Below are 22,619 nucleotides of genomic sequence, written 5' to 3' on the forward strand. Positions count from 1 at the left end.
CACCACACACCAACTACAAACACACACATTTGTTTTAGATCACAATCAAGCTACATTACATTTTAAAGTGCATATAAAACACACATATTATATATGAAAGACCAGTCAAATCATGCACAGAGCAAACGCAAGTTACTGTGTAACTTCACTGTCGTATCCCTTGCCCTCATCCATTCTACAGTCCCAGCCTCTTTGTTCATTGCATCGTGTTTTAATTTAGGGCCAGATTCAGAGACTATTATTCATGATGAGTAGCCCTGCTCCTCAAGTCTTCCCATTGCAGCCAAGGTACTACTCACCGTACTTACAGATCTGATCCATATATTTGGAAGCATTTTGGGGTGAGAAGTGTCTCTTTAATTTAACTGTAACATACTTAGAAAGCTTTTGGATGGTGTTTATAATATCTATCTAGGTACTGATAATGTGTTCAGCATGGTGGTAACTGAATGTTGACAAGATAACTTTAGTATATACACAGCCTATATCTATACTGTGGGCCAGGAGTCTGATTCCCAGCTTGCACACACATACTCTCACTAGCTTTCACTGAGCTAGCACAAATATAACTACCTGTAGTAACGTAGCTGCAGTAGCACAGGTTGTGCCTAGTACCAACCTGCCTGCAATCAGTGGTGTGCTGCCACTGTCCATGCTACTGCAGCTACACTACTTCTATAACTCATGGTAGATCAAAGTGAGCTAGCATGAGTATGTGTATGCAAACTGGGAATCACACGCTTAGGTCATAGTATAGAAAGTCACAGTCAAAAGGACTTTTCTCCACCAGCTTCTTATTGATTGCATGAGGGGGTTGGGTGGGGAAGGGTGCTTGAACTCTCTCTCTCTCTCCATTGCTTCCAACTCTTCCTACTTCATTGCCTTACTTTGCTCCTCTTGTTTTACTTCTGTCTATTCTCACCCAAGCTATTATTAGAATTGTTGAGGGAAAGCTATTGCAGCCAAGGGGAGGTTCGTGAAACACAGGAGTATCAGCAACTTGCTCTTTGGAATGGATTAGCTACTTGGAGAACAATGGAATCAAAATACAGTCATTTCAGTGTCTTTAGGTCTTCTAACCTACTTATTTTTTCAGATCTTAATTTCATACCCTTCATAGGCTATGTTCATACTCTCCTATTTAGTAATCATCACTTCTGGCTAGAATCAAAATGACAGTGCTCTCTCTGTGTTCTCTATAAATGGTTCCTATTTACCACATCAAATGATCTGTCAAATACACACCTATAAACTGTTGAATCAATAGGACTTCTTTAAAAAGCCAGGATAAGTTTTGAAAACTTTCTAATGCTAAGTAATGAAAGGATTTTCTCCCCCAAATACACAGTACTGTTTCGTAACTTGGCAACTCAGATTAGAGGGATTTTTGCCTGGATTTAGAAACCCATAGGTACTTTCTGTATTGCTGAGGTATACTTTCTTGTTTCCACGGAGGAACAAATACAGCTGGCAGGAATAAGTCTCAGTGATGCACAGGAATGCATTCATTTTCTCGCTCACCACCTATGCATGTCAAATGATCTACTACACTTCTTTGTTTTTTGATGATTAATGGATGTGGAATATTAAGAGCTCATCTTACATACTTATAATTGCTAATGGCACCAGCGACTCTCATTCCTCTAAACTTACATGTAATTTGCTGCGGGTTTTTTCCATTAAGGATCATCAACATCCACAAGAATATGATCCTCTTACAACTTTACCCCCTCAATTCCCTTTCCCTTCAGCCGCTCGAAACCCACCCAACATGTCATCTTCTCGCCTAATCCCTCTCATCTACCACCCAGTCCTCTGCACCACAGCAACAAGCAAACCACTAAGTATATTCTACTATTTTTCTTTTATGCCCTTAAGGCTTCAATCTTCCCATAAACCCTTCCCTGTAGTCTTTATTTCCAGTAACTGCTGTCATCACTCTCACTATATATCCAAAAACAGCCTCCTTGATCACTTCCAGTCTGGTTTCATTCCCGTTGGAACACTAGCATGACTGACAAGTCAGAGCTTCACACCGTGAGCCACATTCTTACCCCACCGAAGTCAACAGGAGTCATGTCGTTAACTTCAGTGGGGCCAGGATTTGGCTGTCTGGGATTAGGCTAGCGGAAGCATTTGCCACTTTGTAAACAACAGTGATGTTACCAATTTTGGTCTGGACCTTTGTTGATATTTTGTCCTGTATGCCTTCTGTTTGCACCATGATCAGACAGGTAGATAGAATACTGTGTATTCTGGAAGAGAGACTGGATTATAGAAGGCCCATAATTCAATCAAAAGAAAAGTTGCTCAGGACAGGGGGCTTTAGTTTCCTTTATCTTTAATTTCATCTTGTCTCTATTTGTCTGCTCATACAGGATATAAAATATTTTCTCCATCTTTGCTATCCTCATCAGATTGGAATTACTACCTACTATTTTGGTTGTTAGACAAGACATACTGAATATCAGTGGAAGGAGGCAACATATTTTTTTCCCCTACATATCAGGGCTGGGACTTAGGTTGACCAGGTTTTCATGGCATCCATTCAAGCCAGTATTTTGTTCTGACTGATTATTTCAGCCTTCAAACAGCTGTCAAACAGTTTACTATGCACGTTATCATTATAAACATGAGCTCAGTGTCATATTGCAGAGTAATGAGAACATGAGCAGCCTAATCCATAATAAATACTGCATAAATACAACCATTCATTAAGTAATTAGCATTCAAAAGCAGCACTTACTGTTTACTGTGACTTAACACATTCTGGAACACTTACTTGCACTAATAAAAAATAATTAATATGCATATCAAAGCAGTCTTAAAATGAGGATGAGGTCTGATGACTGCTGAAAAAATGGCATCACAGCATTACAATATTTATTGCATCTCAGTTACTCCATATCAGATTTGCACGGTTTATAAATACAGATGGATAATCCCAAGTATAACTAAGTATATTAAAATCTACAGCAAGAAATAGGCCTAGAATAATTTACAGCAGATAATTTAGTGGTATTTCACATACTTTTTCATTAAAGACACAATACTGATCCCACTGAAGGCTAATGGCGTTATATATGTGTCAAAAGGGGCATAATTTGGCCTGCAGATCCCTTAATACTGGTGATAATGCACAAGGTGATGAGAACTCAGCTTGACTTTCAGATTGTAGGTTGAACTTGCAGGGCTCTAGTTAGGAAAGAACATTTTTTCTTGAAATTCTGAAACGTCAGATGCAAGTCACTGACATATAATAAACCACATACCCCCATGATGCCATTTTTACAGAAGAACTACATTTTAAAACACTTATTCCTTTTCAAAGAGAAAAATTTCCTATGGCTTTCATTACCAGTAATAACTAATTATTTACTAATGACTCCCTTGCACAATGTTATTCCCTCACTTGCTAATAGCTTGCTCTTTGTATGCTAGTTCATTGTTAATAACCAGTGATGATTGCATTCTCCCTCATCTTTAATATGAGCCAAGATGGAACTGGTTGGGGGCTACAAAGAAATCACACACACCAGAATTTTGAATAGCAGGAGCGGTAATATCTCCACCCTAGTTCTTATGTGAGGGCTGAATTCGGCTTTAAGGTAGCTATAGCCTGCTCTGTTTTATGAAAAAATCAGATGTAGCCCTTGGGTGCTGGGAAAGCGGCGAATGCAGCCACCACTTGAGCAATATTTGGACTGTCCTGGTTTAGTCTACAAGGACCTCTTCAAAATATTAATTAAATCATTTTTAGTGGATGTGACTAAACTCTAAATCACCTATGGAGAGCCATAACGTTAAAATTCTAGCTGATAGTGAAAATTTAGACTTTATTAATATTCAGACAAACTACTGCAGTAAGTAAAACAACAAAGAGCCAGTCTAATGTGCCATTTAATTATTCTCTTAACATTAAGCTATCTAATTACAGGCAAGTTAAAGCTCTACCTTAGCCTCTAGATAACCCCCTCCCTACCCAACCCTCACCCTAATTACCTATCACCGTCTCCCTTCCTGGGCTTCTCATCCAATCTCAGTGTCCCCATCCCCCTCCGGCTCTCTGTTGCATTCTCTTCACTCACCCAGTCCAAGTTCTATGCCCATACTGTCTCCTCATCAGATCTGTCTCCCTTCAACTCTCATTTCCTGCTCCCGGCCCCACTGATTCTCAGTCCCAGTCTCCTTACCCACAGTCCCATTCTCCTCCCCCACCCCACCCAATCTGATATCAGTTCACCCTCCTCCCGTTTCCTTGTCCAGCCAGTCCTGGTCTGCCTGCTCACGGCCCCAGTCATTCCTCCAGCCCAGGCTAGGCTATGTCTACATATAAAACACTAAGGCAGCACAGCTGCAGCTACGCCATTGTAGCACTTCGGTGTAAATACTCACTACAGAGACAGGAGGGGTTCTCTGGAGGCACAGGCAGAGGATATTATTTCTTTAAAGGTGAGCCCTAAGCTCAAACAGCAAGAATATTAGAAATATAATCTTCACTCTCCTCAAAAGCAAAACTATACTAAGGTCCAGAGCATGCCTACTTCTATTCCTAGAGCCTGAAATCATTTGGGAAAGACCCATGATTGTCATGAAATCCTGAGTCAGCTGTGAAGCCATGTTCCCACAGTCACATAATGCACCTGACTCTCGCTAAAACGCACGTCTATATAGCGCGAATTCGCATATAACCTGGTTGCAGCCATGGATCCCAAATTTAATTACTTTAATTGCAATTTATTTTAACGCGGTCCCCGTGTTAACATGGTGCTGCGCATGGATCCCAAATCCCACGTTCTAGCAAGGGTCTAGTGTACAATAGGTCTAGGCAAATCCAGTGCCAACCCAGACAAAGTGCCACAGTACAAGCTGTACACCCCAGCTATTTCTCACCCAGGAATCGCTCACTGATTGAAGCGAGGGAACACCTACATTTGAAAACAGATGCAAATATGACAAACTACTCCACAGAACCTCAGTTACACATCATCCTTACAATTATATCATAGTAGTTACAAATTTTATTAGCTACTGACCTTACATTAAATAAGATGAACCAAAGAGAAGAGTCCCTGACAAAATGTGTTCTATGCTCCAAAGCTGAGTCCCCAGTTGAGACCAGTGTGACAGATAACTATCCTACCGCAGGACCTACACTTGAGGAATTATCATAATCTATTATTTACAATAGTGCCATAAATGTGTATGCAATTCTCTGCCCTGTCTCCACATAATTTGGAGAGTCCATGCCCCCAGAAATGATTTCCTAGTGCCATATCTCTAGGTCTTTGTAGCACAGCCCAATCATCTAACTGAAAAGACTAAATGAAATTAACTGCCAACAATAACTTAATTAAAGCAGAACAAGAGGAAATTAATGAATAAGATTTTCTGCTGATTATGATTAGAACTGCGGTATAATTGATGTGAAATATTAATTATTGGATTCAGCAGTGTCTGACATTTGGTATGCTTGGGTTTCTACAATCAGTTGTTCTGTTATTACTTATGATGCATGTTGTTACTGCTGCACTTTACTGTAGATTCTGGGTAATCTTTACCCTATTTTGCAAGGCAAGAATCAATATCTTAGGTATAACTTTATCATTTTGTATTCTTGTGAATACTAACAAACTTCAATAAAACAGGAATAATAAAAACAGAAAGTTAATAGCACAAGCAGTCTGTAGAAAAAGTAGTTAACAATTACATTTTTAGGATGACCAGATATATGAATAGATCTGATCTAAAAATATTTTCAAGTCCAAAACAATGCATCAAGTAGCACATACATTTTGAAAATTGCTGAAGGGAAGTAATTTAAAAAGATTACTCTTTGATTGGACCAAAAATCTATAAACAGGAGAGAGTACTTTTTATGTTCTCACTGTTGGAAAATTAGTTGTTCATTTCTAGGAAACTACCATAATACATTTCCTAAGTATTTCCAAAAGAACATTAGAATACTATACTCGAGCAGACTGGTAACTCAGTGCAGCATATGTTAATGAGAACAGGTGCAGATTATTTTGAATGTGTCTTTTACAGAACTCTAACTCCATCAATATCTTCAAAAAGATGCATTTTCTACATCAAATTCGCAAGTCAATAAAGGGGGAGGGAGGAAGACAATTTTGATAAGCTTCAGTCTCAGAAAGCCTGAATCCCTTTTGCTGAAACTCTCACATATACATAAAAGTACAGTGAGGCGGGCACCAAAAATGGAAAATTTCAGCCAAAAGGTTGCATTCTGTGAAAATTTTAAGAAGGTTGTGCTGATTGGCAGAGGCCCTGGAGGTTTTTCGCCTTCCTCTGCAGCGTGGGGCATGGGTCACTTGCTGGTGGATTCTCTGCAGCTTGAGGTCTTCAAACCACAATTTGAAGACTTCAGTAACTCGGACATAGGTTAGGGGTTTGTTATAGAAGTGGATGGGTAGGATTCTGTGGCCTGCTTTGTGCAGGAGGTCAGACTAGATGATCACATTGGTCCCTTCTGACCCTAAAGTCTATGAGTCTATGAGTCTTACAATAATCTAAGTATATTACATTTATACTTTATTATTTAGTTACTTTATTATCAATCAAACTTGTAATCTCATCAAAGAGCAAAATCAGGCCTGTTTGACAAGACCTATTTTCCACAGAAACAAGCTAAAAGCTTTCTTACTATAATTTTAAAATGCAGTAGCCATTGTAGAGAAGTGCTATGGAAAGACCTGCCTAGAGGAATAAAGGGAGAAAACAGAACATTTATCTTTGTCGCTTCAGGAGAGGTCGAGTGGATGAAAGCAGGTAGGCTCAAATGGGCTTTTCTTCCCTCAATCGGAGATACAATGTATGATTCAGCTACCACTTATCACTGATTACTTTAATAACTTACCTTTAACTAATAGCAATTTAGCAAAAAGGAAACATGGACAAGGAAGAACTCAAACATTTAATGAATTTGGGCCTGATCCAAAGCTCACTGTAGTCAATGAGAGTTTTTCCATTGACTTCAATGAGCTTTGAATCAGGTCTTTTATCCAGTCTTGTGGGCAGACTATTCTTTTACCAAATTGGGGCTGTTTGAAAGGATTTCAAATGTTAAAAGCTGTCCTGGCACAAAGGGATTAACATATGGTTATTGCAAACAAAGTAATTTATTTCATGAACAGTATCCCCAGTGGTGTGGGTGTGAGTGAGAAAGATGTTGCACATACACCTCAACCCCGACATAACGCGACCCGATATAACATGAATTCGGATATAATGCGGTAAAGCAGCACTCTGGGGGGCAGGGCGGCATGCTATGGCGGATCAAAGCAAGTTGGATATAATGCGGTTTCACCTATAATGCAGTATGATTTTTTGGCTGCCCAGGATAGCCTTATATCAGGGTAGAGGTGTAAATGCATGCACACACACACGCAAGTATATGCACATACATTTTAAATGTGTGCATATACTTATATACACCTATAGAGAATGCAAAAAACCTAGCAGTTATACTTACCGATTCAATGCAAATGCATAATGAAATTTAATGTTGTGCTGATCAGCCAGATCGCAGGTAGGCAGCATTTCCAGTGTTTCCACCAGCTTTACCATAGCATTATAGTCCTGATATCAATAAAAAAAAATACAATCAAAGAAAATATCACTAAGCCAAATCATTTGATCAAACTCCCAGCTGGATCAGGTTCTTCACTTGGAAATGTAAATCAATTTAGTTACAGTAATAATTACTGGTCAGTATGGACAAAGACAGCTCACATTCACTAACAGGCGAGGTAGTTGTGCACAAGAAGTAGTTATTCACCTTGTGCAGTAATGATGGTTCTTTGAGATGTGTCCCCCTATGGGTGCTCCACTGTAGGTGTGCTTGTGTCCCTGTGCTGCTGACTGGAGAACTTCGGTAGCAGTGTTCATGAGGCCCGCACATGCGCTGTCTCTCCCTGGGCTGCGCCACAAGGCTAACCCCGCTCAGTTCCTTTTCTATTGCAGAGTCACTGACAACAACTCCAAAGGAGAGGGTCAGAGGGTGGGTTGTGGAGCACCCATAGTGACATACATCTCAAAGAACCATTGTTACTGCACAAGGTGAGTAACTTCTTCTTCGAGTAGTGTCCCTACGTGTCACTGTAGGTGACTCCTGAGCAGTATCCCAGTGCAGGTTTGGGACTCCAGGGTCAATGTCAGCACTGTGGAGCCGAAGATGGCATGGGAGGCAGAGTCCCCAGTGATCACATAATGTTCTGCAAAGGAGTGGATTGACATCCATGTCGCCACTTTGCAGATCTCTGAGACAGGCACATTCCTGAAGAAGGTGAGGGGTAAGGAGACAGACCTTGGGGAGCATGTACGAACAGTATTGAGAGAGTTCATGTTGTCTGATACACTCTGAGACCATCTTGGAAAGTCTTTGGGCTGATATTGCTGAACCCTTGGATCTTTCCGCAATGGACAGGAAAAGCCTGGGGGGAGTCTCTGAAGGCCTTCGTCCTGTTCAGGTAGAAGGCATGGACTCTCCTGATATCTAGTGTGTGTAATATAGCCTCACTCTTGTCTCAATGAAGCTTGGGATAGAACGTTGGAAGATGAATCAGTTGCTTCATGTGAAACAGAGAGGTTTGGAATGAATTTCAGATGTGGCCTGAGTGTAACCTTGTCCTGAAAGAATATTGTGGAGGGGGGAGAGGGAGGGGGGAATATGCCATCAGAATCACTATTTCCCCTAGTCTCCTGGCTGAAGTAATTACTAAAAGGAATGCTGTTTTCATTGAGAGCTATGTAAGCAAACAGGTGGCCATAGGTTCGAAGGGAGGCCTAGTCGATCCTTTCAGTACCAGGTTTAAGTCCCATGTAGGCGTAGGAAGCCGAGGTTGTGGAAAAAGGTTAACTATACCCTTGAGGAATCTTTTGATGGTCAGCTGTGACAGCACCGAGTACCACTCCGCTGGATGGTGAAAGGGCTGGTATAGCCACTAGCTAGACTCAGAGAGCATAGAGAAAGCCCCAATCCTTTATGGCCAGTGCATAGTCTAAGATGCGTGGAAGAGCCATAGCTGTTGGGGAGATCTGTTGGCAAATATACCAAATCTGAAACCTAGACCACTTTTACAGGTAAATCTGTTGTGTTGAGGACTTTCTGCTGTGTAATAATACCTCTTGCACCTCTATCGAATAGGCGCTTTCTACGTGTTTGAAACAAGAAGGAGCCATGCCTTGAGGTGGAGAATCGCCAGGTTGGGATGTAGGGTATATCCTCTCTTCTGCGAGAGGAGGTTCAGAATGACTGGAAGAGAGATTGGTGGATGTGTTATAAGCTGTGACAGGTAGGGAAACCAGGTCTGTCTTGGCCATGTAAGAGCAATCAGAATGACATGTGCTCTGTCTCTTTATTTTCAGCAGGACCTTTGATAATAGAGGAAAAGGAGGAAAGGCATAAAGAAGGTCTCCATCACAGGGAGGGGGAGAGCATCACCTAAGGAGAGTTGTCTTATCCCTGCTCTGGAACAGTAGAGTGGACATTTCTTGTTCAGGTAAGTGGCGACCAAGTCTGTGGTCACCTGAATAGATCGTGAAGAACTACTGGGTCTAGTTCCCACTCATGGTCACGTGGGAATTTGCATCCAAGACTGTCTGCTATCAAGCTGTGTGTGCCCGGGAGGTAGATTGCTGACAGTGTGACGTCACAAGAGGTACACCATAGTCTCATCATTTCTGTGCAAAGGGAGGGTGATCAGGCTCCCCCTTTTTGATTTATGTAGAACATGCAGGCTACGCTGTCCGTTAGGACTCTCATGTGTGATACTTTGATCAGTGGGAGAAAGTGAGCACAGCCATTCCTGACCGCCCTTAGCTTGAGGAGACTGATGTGAAGGGAGATCTCCATGGGTGACCATTTGCCTGGTGTTGTAAGGCCATTTAGATAACTCCTCCTGTATGAGCGATGCATCGATGGTGAGAAGCAATGATGAGCAGAGGTGCAAGAAGGGGGTCCTTTTGCAAATGTTGGTTGGGTCTTTCCACCAGTCTAAGAAGATTTTGACCCTGGTGGGTACTGACCAGGGTTTGTCTAGTCTGTCCCTGTTTGGTCTGTAAACCGAGCTGAAACACATCAGAAGGCACCACATGTGAAGCTTGGTGTGTGGTATCACTGCTGTGCCCACTGCCATGTGCCCCAAGAGCTGTAGGCAGTGTCTGGCTGATATTTGTGGGCTGTTTTAAACAATCTCTATGTGTGTCGCCAGGGAGAGGAATCTGTGTTGAGGTAGGAACGCTCTGGCCTGTAACGAGTTGAGGTCAACACCTATGAATTCCAGGCACTGCACTGGAGTGAGGGTTGATTTCTGGGCGTTGATCTGTGGGCCCAGTTCTGTAAACAAATGCTTTGCAACTCTGCTGACTTGGTGAGCTCTTGGAGAGACAGGACTCTGAGGAGGCAATCATCCAGAAAAGAGTAAATCGTGACCTCTTGGGAGCGTAAGTGGACAGCCACCACTGAGAGAACCTTGAAAAATACTCTTGGGGCCAATGACAGCCCGAAGAGGAGTACTTTGTAGTGGTAGTGGTCTTGTCCCAGCATGAATCTGAGAAATTAATCTGTGAGTTGGTAGGAGTTAGATATGAAAGTAGGTGTTCTGAAGGTCAAGGGCTGAAAAACAGTCTCCCTGTTCCAACATTGAAATGATAGTTGCTCAAGTGACCATCTTGAATTTTTGGCCTTGACAAACTTGTTGAGACCTCTGAGGTCTAGTATTGGTCTCCAACCTCCCTTCCTCTTGGGTATTAGGAAGTAAGAATAGAACCTTTTGCCTCAAAGATGTTGAGGTACTGATTCTATGGTTCCTAACTGGAGGAGATGATCTACCTCTTGTTGTAGCAAACTCTTGTGAGAAGCGTTCCTGAAGAAAAATGGGGATGGGTATTGTGGATGGGGCAGGAAAGCAAAATAAATAGAGTACCCATTAGTCTGGTATTATGTACTCCGAGGTGCCGCAGAACACAGAGTCAGCGGCCAATGGGTGGGTAGCGGTGGCCAGTTGTAGCAGTTATGGGGAATGGTCTAATGGCACCTTGACCAACATGTCACAATGGATGTTTGGATGTGGATGGCTTGGATGAGGAAGCTTGTGGGCCAGATGATTTATGTCTTGAAAATTTAGGTTTTTTTCTCAGGGTCTTGTAGTAACATTGAGCTGAGTATTGGGAGGTGCATGGCTTGTGATGGGCTACAGACTAAATTTTTTTTTCTGTCCTGGCATGTAGATGCTCAGCAATTGGAGAGTGGCCTGAAAATCCTTCAAGGTGCGAAGAGAGGCATCAGTCTTTTCCACTAAGAGCTTAGTGCCCTCAAAGGCAAGATCTTCAACGGCTGACTGTACTTCCTTCAGGAAGCCCAACAGATGGAGACAAGAGGCACATTGCACCACCACCACAATCAAGATGCAGCTGGCAGAGCGTCAGCTGTATCAAGGGCAGATTGTAACGCTGTCTTTGCTACTAGCTGACCCTTCTGAATGATGGCCTTAAATTGGTCGTGATGCAGCTTGGGAATCTGTTCAATAAAATCATTCAGTTCTATCATAGGAAGGGGATCTCATCTGGTGTTGACGACCATGAGAATTTAAAGCACCCACCACAATGGTGAGGGGTGGGAGAAGAGGAATTATTGCAGCCTGGGTAGGCCTAACTATGCTAACTTTAATGTAGGTAGTGCGGGCAACAATCATGGGGTCACAGACCCTGACATGGGTCAGCAACCCAGCAGGCTTGTAATGGGGTGCCAAAGCCTGTGCCACCACTTCCTCACTACCATTGTACCCATGTCAGCTAAATTAAAGATAAGAGTGGGTCTGCCAATTTGCACTGCAATCACATCTTCCTTTGCCAAGTAAATGTATTCTGAGGGAGGGACACAAGAAACAAAAGTGCTAAATATCAGAAGAACAAATTGGTGAAAACAAGTCTTAAGAGGAATGTCACTCACAAAGATGAATAGTTCATAAGTATTATAAGAGAGGCCCTGTTTTACCAAAACCAGAGTTTTTTTAAAAAGCCAAAAGGTTGTTTTTTCGAGGGGTGGGGAAGGGAGGTGGAAGGGATAGGGAGGGTGGAGACTTGAGTTTTTAAAACAAACACAATATTCCTTTTTATACCAATTCTGAAACATAGTAAATCTGGACTCTTGTGGCAAATGTTGAAATCACAACAAATTCTTTTTCTTAGTTTCCAAAGGCTTAAAGTTTGGATTTAAAAATTAAAAACCAAATACACTTCTTTTTTCATAGATGAAAAAGAAAAAGAAGTAATCTACTTTAAAACCACAATATAGCCAGATTTAACTTGAAACTAAAATAATACAGTGGTCCAAATTCAAAAGCTAACAAACAAACAGGCAATAAACAATAAACAAGAGTAAAATCCACTCGAAAAGAGAACCTTCCTTACTTTCACATCAATATATACCTGGATATCTCGATAAGAAAGAAGCAGGTTTATGATAATGTCAGAAGTCAGGACTTCAGTATTATCCATACGAAGCTTAATCCTGGCCAGCTCCTTTGCTAATTCATCTCCTTGATACTTGTCTCTAGCTTTTCTAATATCATTCAACAGTGTTTCCTTGCAATATGCACTGAAGAAATAAAAATGGAGATAAAGTGTTAGAATTTTCTAAATGGAGGTTTGGTTACAACATTAAAACAGCACTGATATTTCTTTATCAGAATGAGGTTTAAGTTAACTATTCCTTTCAGTTTACACTTTTAAGAAATATTTTACATGAAACATTATTAAATTACAAGTTCTACTTTTTAAAATTATTTACCAGACCTAGTACAGTATAGGGACAGTGCTCAAAATAAACACATTCATCTACACATTTATCCTAAGAAAGTAGAAAGTGTCATGCTAAACAAAGAGACTACAGTAATATAAAACAAAATCCCTCATCTTTGTATCTAATGGAGGCTAGCAGCTCTTATTAAATAAACCAACCACAGCCATCCATTATCTGATTAGCTGTAGTTCACTTAGTGAATATAATGCATACTATTACACAGGAGGCATGCAAAAGCCACAGTAACAACGGTCATGTCTTTTTTTCACTAAATCTCAGTTTATATTGCAATGTAGGGAGGTTAAAAAAAAAGATGCAGTCTATTTGAAATGTAATTTGTAGCGAGCATTTACTAAGCCCAGGGCTTAGTCATTAATAGCCAGATCCTGACAGGTACTGAGCACATATAACTGCTTTTCTTGTCCAAAAGGAGTTGCAAGTGCTCAGACCCTAAATCCTAAATGCAGAAGAGGAAATTAAGCTCTCTCTTAATATCCACTAATACTGTGATACTAATATCCACAGCATATATCACTTGCAAGGTACTCTCATGAGATAATGCAATAAGGGTCTGAAGAAATGGCCAATGGAAGGCTTTCATTTTACTTATTTTACTGTCACTGCAAACTCATGTCTAATTTGTTGCACACTATCACTCCTAGTTCTTGTGCACTGTTTCCAGGTTTATGTTAATCAGTTCTTCTTGCATTAATAAGAACAGACATAGGTGATTTGAAAATTTTACCCTAAGTCACCTAGAAGACCCAGTTCCATTTTCAAAAGTGACAGACTATGTGTCTCATTAAAACTTATCTTTTGTCACTTGCCTCTACTGTATATCTTCACATCTCTCTGCCACCACTCTTCCTAACTCTATAACTGTACAGTTAACTCTTTAAAGCTTTTTAGGAGAGAATTTATATAAAAGGCACCACATAAACAAAAGCTTTATTGATTGCATCACATTACCCTAATCTTTACTGTCCCTCCTTCATATTAATACGCTTGTAAATGGCAGGATAAAAAATAGAGGAGCAAAGTAATAATTTTATAATCAGTTACTTTTAAATTAATGTAAAAATACAACACAAGGACACTGTAGGAACTGAATGCCTCATAGCAGCTGACACAAACAAAAATGCACCAACTTAAAACTGAGCTCCACTGATAACACTGAATGAAGGCAACTCTGTTCAACAATATAGCAGCAGTTCAGCAACACTGAAATAGACTGTAAGCTTGGTAGGGGCAGAGACCATCTTTTTGTTCTATGTTTGTTCACAGCCTTGCATAATGGGGTCCTAGTCCATGATTAGGGCTCCTAGCTGCTACAGTAATTCAAATAATAAATAACAATAGCAGCAGGATAGGATAGGTACTGATCAGAGTTTTAATTAAGGCTGCACAGTTTCAAATGATGCTGAGTATGGATCCAAACTGAGTTTGCCTGTGACCGTGCTACAACCTGACAACAAGCACAGTTGAAAAGGGATAATGATCATGCAGTTTACCCAGCGCATGGAACCTATGCCATAAGATGGGAGCTTTCTTGTCAATATAGAAACAGAAGTAGGAAGGAGGACATGGCATAAAACAGAAATTATGCAACATTTTGACTGAGGAAGGGAATGTGAAAAGTGCAGAAGAGGTACAAAGGGCAGTGCCTACTACACAAAGGGGTATCAAGATGTGTCAGTAAACAGGAGTCACCATGGGACAGCTGAGGCCCAGAGCAGCATTCTACAATTACTATGCAATTCAACTGTTAAAAAGGTTCCACTCAGACACTAGTCTGTGACACCACAGTCAATACCATATTGTATGCACACACTTAGTTTCTATACCCTCTCTTTTCCAAGGGCTGTATCCATTTCTGACTCTGATGGCTGATATTTTGGATAGTAAATGCAATCCACTGCTGTCATAAAATAGTTAGTTTACTACAACAGCTTCATGACAGAAATATAGTTTAGGTTAAATTAAGGTATGTATTTTAAAACAGGGTTGAACACACTGAACCTTGGTGGGGATTCTGAAACCCCTTGCATAGTAGGAAAAAATATCCACAAGCAGGAAGTGTAAAGGTGGCAAAATTACCATGATGTTACATTAATGTCCTTCAGAAGACTGATAAACCTGTCCATCAGTGGAACACAGAGTGGTCCCAGGATGTTGTCCCAGTTAGGCTGCATGTACTCAGAGGCCCTCCGCAAGGCATCACTTTCACAGCAAAAATAATCAGCACCGGGTGTTACAATGTATGGAATAAAATAGTAATTCCCACTGGAAGCCTAGAAGGAAAAGCAAACACATTCAGATAGCAAATGGAAGCACTGCACACTCAAATTGTGTGATCTCATTCTGAATCTTCTGATTAATTCCTTAAGAGCAAATAATGGGCAGCTAGATTTGCACAAGTGTTCACTAATTTTGCATGCCTCCACTTTTGGATGCTCAACTTGAGACACTTTGGGCCTGATTTTCAGGCATGCCAAAAGGACCACGGCTCCTATTGACTTCAGTAGGAGTTGCTTTCTTGAGGGAAGAATTAAGTCTTTATGTAAATATATGCTTAACTGGAAATCCAGATTTTAAAAAAAAATCCAAGTTTACTGTATAGGATAAATTTTTGTTTGTTTAAAAAGCAGCAGCCCTCAGGATGTCATGGTGCTGTCACCAGAGTTTTAGAATTTAAATAATACAACTAATATTTAAATTACCTCAGTTATTTTTATTTAACTGAAATTTTTAATTAAATATTCTGAATGTGAGTATGACAAATTATGTAGGGTGACAGCCGTCATGATATTGTCTCTGTTATTCAGTAGATCAGTCCAATGACAACATAATAAAAGGGGACTGGCAGTAGCACTCTTATAACTGAAAAGACACATTTCATATATAACACTTTGTTGGGGTTTTGATCTGGCCCGTATTGAGAAGGTACTACAGGAGGAAGCAGTTGCTGGGAAGCAGTCACTGTAGTCAAAGAAGAATAAGGGATTAGTTACTGTTGGAGGTAGCAGGTAGAAGGCTCTCTGTAGAGGAGGGGAGGGGAGAAGAGAGGAGATGGTAGTAACCAAGAGGACCATACATAGTATTTCAAGATCCAGAGACCTTATTGCATTCCAGAATGAGAGGCCCAGCTCAGTATCGCCAACCCCAAGGATTCAAAAATTATGACTCAGGCCCTCCAAAATCAGGAGGTTTCAAATAATAATTAAACATTTCTGGTTTCTGAGACTTCAGGGTTCATATTTGCAACCTATGTATCCCCTGCAACCATGAGGGCTGAAAAATAATTTAAAAAAATTAAAAAGAGGGGAGCTGAGATTCATGACTCCAGGAGCTGTAGCTTTAAAAACACTATCAAATATTGTGAGACTTGCAGAGAATAAAAGTGTTGGCAAAATTAACTTCAGCGGGACTCCTTTTGTATGACAGGAATATATACATTACTAACGGTGAAGGAATCAGGCACTAGACCTGAAGTGAAATGAATTAGGAAAACTGTTGCTGTGTGACCAGCTGCGCAGATCTCATTCCCTAGTCCAGCAGGGAATAGGGTTAACCCCTGTGCTGCCTTCCCAGCCCACCCTGCAGAAGGGACACAGATGTTTACAATCAGTGCAGATGCATTTAGAAAGAGGCATGTGGCTGCCAGGCAAGGCTATATAAAGCAATGATCTCAGCTGAGTCTGAGAGGTGCCACAGACTGAGAAAGACCTTGTGTGGACTGCTCCATGGACTGGCAGAAAGATCACCACCTGCAGTAGACTGGCAGCTGCTGTGAAAGAGGGGAGACTAGCACAGCCCTGGAAACGAAGGACTAAGAAGCCCTGATACAAGAGTAGAGAGCTGAACAGATTTTGTTGTATGCCAATAAACCAGTCACTAGAAGGGGAGATTTTTTCATTTGAAACCCTCATTTCAGGCATGTGGTAACCCTAAAGGCAGAGAAAGAGAAAGTAACTGAGGCACAGTGACTCTTTTGCCCCTCTATTTGAGTTCATGATGATTCCAAACTATAAAAGATCCATCATTTCTAATAAAAATAATACCACATTCCTATTGACTGTACTTGAGCTAAATGTCACCACACAGTACAGCATTCACATTTCTAACACTGTGATCATTGGTCCCACTACTGTCTTTATTTTCTACCACCCGCCTCCCCAAAACTAATTACTTAAACCAAGCTCAACTCAAGCAACTAGCATGTCAAGGTGCTCAGTGCACATTTTGCAAAAAAATTAGTTTTGCTTTTTTCTATTACTATTTTTAAGCTCGTCTTTGGCCTGGAACATTGTGACCTCATGAGAAAGCAAGTCTGCCCCCGCCCTCAAATCACTAAAGACAAAACACTTTAGGTCATTAATTCTCCTTATGTATGAATTTTGGTTTTAAATTTCAAACAATCCATGAGCTGTTAGTTCTGGGGTAGAAGATGAAGATCAGCTTTGATAGTCCATATAATTTTCTTATTGCTACAATTTGTAACAGTAATGAAAACTGTAGTTATTTGCTGGGAGAAGGAAAACTTTAAATTTCACAACCAGCCTTCAGAGATGTTTCTCAAAGTTACCTGTGCGGAACAGTGCAATACACCTGTTTGGATAACATTTAACCATTTTATTCATGTCCCCTGCCTCCTCTTGGATTTTTGTACCCCACATATTATTCTACAAATTTTCGTCCACAATGCAGAAGCACCTATTTTTAATGCAGAAATTGAGGCCTATCCGTATTTAAACACATTACCTTATGTGAAGAGTTCTAGAGGTGCAAGCAGTGGGACTTCATCTGAAAATTTAGCCCCGTAAGTTCGTGATGCACAGCCACATCATCAGCTGCCAAAATAAGCCATCAGTGTTATACAAAGAGGTAGGCTACCTCCTGGAAGAAGTAACCTTAGTATGTAGGGGATACCCATCAAAGCCTTGTATTTCTGTGCTACCTCATGGCTAGTGATCAACAGTTTCCTGACTCCTCTCTTTTCTATTTAACATATGCATGCACTAAATAAAATCCAAACATCCCATGCAGTACAATATGAGGACTGAAATTTCTAAAAGATTCCATCGAATCTTCACTACTTAGAAACAATTCTGTTTCTCTACTTCCTTTATATTGTTTTTTTATTATGAACCAAAGATGTCTGAAAACATCATCTTTATTCCTTAGGAGGTCTCTGCTCTAGTTGCCTATTCCTCATCTAAAGAAAACTCTCTGATTCATCAAAATTAGCCACTGCGGAAAATTATTGTAATGTCACAAAGAAATTACTGATATTCTAGGTGAGGAATAAGCAGTCGATGACCTCTTAAGCAACTTATGTAGTATTGCCAACCCCAAGTGTTAATAAATCATCAGCCAGGCTCTGCACAATTTGTGATTGGCTTAGATCATTATGACAGAATTAGAGCTGCTCTCTAATAATTTATGAATAGTATATGTTGATATGGTTATCGCAATGTTTACTGTATGAATATATTGGTTTAGTTTAACATGAGGCTGTAGGAAAAAAAGCAGATTGTGAAAAGAATGGCTGAAGATAAGCCATTCCTCAGCAAACTCTTGAGGGTTGTTAAGTGACAATGTCCAAACTCTCAGCATTGAACAGTTTACCTCCTGCCCAACTAGCCTGGGAAATTAGTTTTGACCAGAAGGGCCAAAACCTCAGGAATACAGAAGAACAAAGGAGTAAAACAGGGTTTTAAAGCTCTCTCTCTCAAGAGAAGGAATAGGTGTTTGTGAGCAACAGACAGAGGCACCCATTGTGGGGTCTGAAAAGTTAGGCCTACCGAGGCTATCATCTGAGGTTAGAAAGATAGACACGTGTATAGACTGTTGTTTTAATATCTTGGCCTCTAAATGCTTTGTCCCTACTGTCAAAATTAAACAATACTTTCATTTAAGAAGCTGCCTGGTCACTGTTCACAGCCTCCCAAAGGGAAGAACTGCTGACTCAGCCTTCTGTCATGCCAACTCCCATGAAGGGAAATAAATTGGAGTTGGCTAGAGAAAACCTGCGCCTAATTGGTGAATGGAAGACAGCTGCCCAATTAGCCTGGGAGGGATGAGGGAGGGAGTGGAAGCAGGGGGATAGGTCTTCCTTCCTCAGTGAAGACTCTAGAACCCAAGCTGTGTATGGTGAAAAGATGGTGTGAACCTAACCCATAAATAAATGACCCACTAATTACTGAACCCCAGGGTCCCCAAGTGACTTTGTCAGCATAGCAGGGGCAGAAGCAAAGAGAGGCTCTGCAGTGCCCTGCTACATACCCAAACTCAGTTGGAGCTATGGGGTAAGTGTGACACAGACATGCCCAGGGAGGTATATTACCCCTGTGTCTGACCATCTTCTCAATATTTCACTGAAGGGGGTCATGGGTGGTATCTGCTGAGCGCTAAGAACTAGCTGAATGTCATGATTATTGCGAGGTGTTTGTGTGGGAAACCATTTTAGAGTTATGAAACATGTAGGCTATTGTATTCCAAAATGGTTGAAAGTGAAACTTGCCACTTGAGATGGAGGAGTCTTAGACCTGACTCAATCAACAATGAGAACAAGGGCCATCAGTGGAGCCAACTCAAGCCCTGGATTTACTGTCTGGACCAGATGCAGGCCTGAGCGGTTACCAAGACAAAAGAACCCCTAAGAAAAGTCTCTGGTTAGGGGACCTCCTTGGGCTAAGATACAACAGTTTGTAACTGTATAGGGGTAGAAGAAAGGGCAAAGGTGTTACTCATTATGGGAGAGCCACTGTGCCAGTGGGAGCGTCTCATGAAAGGTGGATCCCAGCTTTCTGGACTGGAAAAGTGCTGCAAGGATGGACCATTGGATGAGAAATACTTTCCTGTCTAGGAAGGTAACTTGTTAATAAGTATAGGCTATAGATTGCAGTTTGTTTTTCTTTTACCTTTAACATTATGTTTCCAAACCCTTTTACTTTTATTTTGCATCTTTCTCTCAAGCTCTGTTAAATAAACTTAAATTTGTTTTTACTATAAACACGTATAGACACCTTGTCCTAAGAAGAGTGTTGAACTTAGGTGAAACTGGTGAATTGAGATGCACTGCTTCCACGGAGGCAGCAGATCCATGTAAACTGAGGGTGTCCATAAGACAAGAAACTGTGCTCTTGAATGTAGTAAAATGGGGCGTGTAAATTGCTAGCCTGCATTGGGAAAGAGTGGGGTTTATGGAGCCTTGATTGGAGCACCTATGTTGCTAAGGGGGAAGGTGGTGGGCAGAGACAAGGCTTGCTCCTGCTCTGAGCAGGTGGCAGCGATTTACCAGGATACCATGGTTAATACCGAAAAGCGTTACTAAGTACAGGTGATATGCATGGCACACACGTGCTACCGTATTCAAAGTGGTGGTTTGAGGAACTATAATAGTTTGACTTTATTTTGTTTCTATAGAATATATATAAAAAAATCCAGACTCAAACTCAGATCATATGCTTATATGACCATCCTAAGGGAAACATTTTACCTTGACAGACAGTACCTGATCCTGTAACTAGATGCATAAGCGCAGGGGTCCACTTGCATGGAGTCAGTTGCAGGATTGGAACCTAAGTTAGTGACATCAAATCAGGAAAGATTTAAATGCTGATTACTCTCATTATTGCTACCAGAAGCACAATGATGTTGAATGTTTTACATTTCATAGCCCCTTTACTGCAAATGACCCCATGCCACTTTATAAGCTATAGGACTGATCAAAAGCCCATTGAAGTCAATGGGAATTTTTCCTCTATGGGCCTAATGTCCTCATTTTCATCACAGGAATGGTCCTTTGGATTTTAATAGAATTACATGAGCAGGAAATTGCCCTCTATGCAGGAGATAATCATCATTTCACTAGTCAGTGAAATGCAGAAGTTGTTTAGTAGAGAGGAAGTGAAGAGTGGCAAGATGTTTTAGAAAGAGCAAGGAACAGAATGATGCAATAGCTTTATTGTGCAAAATATTTTTGAGATTTAATTCGTATTTAAATGTATTGCAAAATAAGCTGTAGTGCCCTAAAATTAAATGAGAAAATAAATACAAATTGGACATTAGGAAAGAAATTTCTCAGCCGTTAGAGCAATCAGGAATTTCAACTACCTGAGCTAGTAGGGGGAAGCACTATCATGAGAGGTATTCAAGAAAACACTCAGTAAGAAAGTAGAAGGAGAGAAAGCAAGGGTGCATGGACTAGATGATTCCAATAAGCCCTATAATATATCAGTTTTATTCATGCAGGTGAACACTTCACTGCCATTCATAAGTAAGTTCTCGCTAGTGTAAGAGCTGATCCTGGAGCCATATTCTATGATTGTTCCATCAACTGGAAGCCTGTTGGCATCAGTGAGAGTACTGTGTAAAAAAGTCTAAAGGAAACAGTCTTGTCAATCTAACTTTTTTGCCACATGTGCAGCAAATGCAAATGCTGTTATTCAGTGATTCAAACAGGACCAGTATCTGCCTGCTAAACTTATAGCTCTACTTGTGCAAGATAAATAAAATTAATACCTGCACAAGACTGTCTAGCAATATTTAGATAATCTAAAGTTATTAGCTATCTGAATTAGTTTGAAATATTTCCAATCTAAAATACAAGCAAAATAAGTATTCATAGTTGGAAACGATACATTTTAAGAACTTAAAATGAAGTTGTTAAGGAAAAAGCACAGAATTATTATTCAGTTACAGTGTAAGTGTACTATAAAGAAATAATTTTTTTGCACTTATACACTGATTTAAGAAATAATTCTTAGTATTTATACATCTTTTTTCATAACACTTTAAAAACATGATAGAAATTTTAAAAAATTATTTCAATTGAGGTATGTAGGTGGCCTACCAGAATATAACTAAAAACAATCTAAACAAAGACAACTCAGATCAAGAAGGAGATATCAGAATCATCAGTGAAATGAACCTCAAAAAATCCACCTCTAAACAATAAGTTTTACAGTCTTTTCCTGGAAGGATGCCATTGCTACGTTTTGGCATGATATGGGTGTATCTTCACTGAAGAACAAAAAGGTGTGTTATTAACTAACTCACTCAAGTTAGCTAACAGGAATTAAAGTCCTAATGGGGACTAGGTAGCCATCTCCTGCAGGGGCATTGGAACAATGTGTATAGTGGTGGTGCTGAGAGCCATTGAACCAAACTGTTAACCCTGTACATGATGGAAACCACTTCAAGCCAGGAGTTCCAGCACCTATGATCACATGAGTTAAGAGGTCAAGTTAAAGTCTACAGGGAACCTGGGGTTTAATAGTAGCGGCTCACTAGCGAAAGTCACAGTTGGCAGCCTTGCCTTCACTAGGATTTTGACTTCTTTTTTTCCAGTGAAAAAATAACTAATAGGTTAAGGATTAAGGCCTTTCCAAAGCTACAAGACCTCAACAACATTGACCCTCCCTCCCATCTTCTCAAATACGTGCCTTGGGACAGTCAGTAATTCCAAACCAACTAATCTCTATTGACATAAAGGAATCAAGATGAAAACATGTTCCCTTCCCTCCTCACTGAACTAGTCCTCTATTATTTAAGGTTTTCATAATCAAACAAAAGTATTTGAAGCATGTTCACTGGTTAACAGATGGCCAGTGCATATTACAGGACTCAATGAATCTGTGCTACTGCATTCTGCAAGAGTTACAAATTATAAGTGGTTTTCAAAGGTAGCCCTCAATAGAGCACATTGTTAATACTAATACCATAACAAAACATTATTGAAATTTAAAAAATTGTCTTTATAGATGACAAGGACACAGATTACAGTGGC

The 22,619-nt window shown here is 40.4% G+C and overlaps 1 protein-coding gene across 4 annotated transcripts in view; it reads right to left on the reverse strand.

Moving 5' to 3' along the window:
* MAP3K15 (mitogen-activated protein kinase kinase kinase 15) overlaps positions 1–22,619 on the reverse strand; it is a 177,432-nt gene that overhangs the window by 80,695 nt on the left and 74,118 nt on the right. For all 4 annotated transcript variants that reach the window (XM_030574386.1, XM_030574378.1, XM_030574360.1 and 1 more), the window contains 3 exons: positions 14,924–15,117; positions 12,454–12,622; positions 7,496–7,602 (listed from right to left, as the gene is read on the reverse strand). In XM_030574386.1, the coding sequence (XP_030430246.1) occupies positions 7,496–7,602; positions 12,454–12,622; positions 14,924–15,117 (470 nt within the window). The remainder of the gene's footprint in view (positions 1–7,495; positions 7,603–12,453; positions 12,623–14,923; positions 15,118–22,619) is intronic.

The sequence above is a fragment of the Gopherus evgoodei genome, chromosome 1 (assembly GCF_007399415.2).
Source record: "Gopherus evgoodei ecotype Sinaloan lineage chromosome 1, rGopEvg1_v1.p, whole genome shotgun sequence".
NCBI classification, from domain to species: domain Eukaryota; kingdom Metazoa; phylum Chordata; order Testudines; family Testudinidae; genus Gopherus; species Gopherus evgoodei.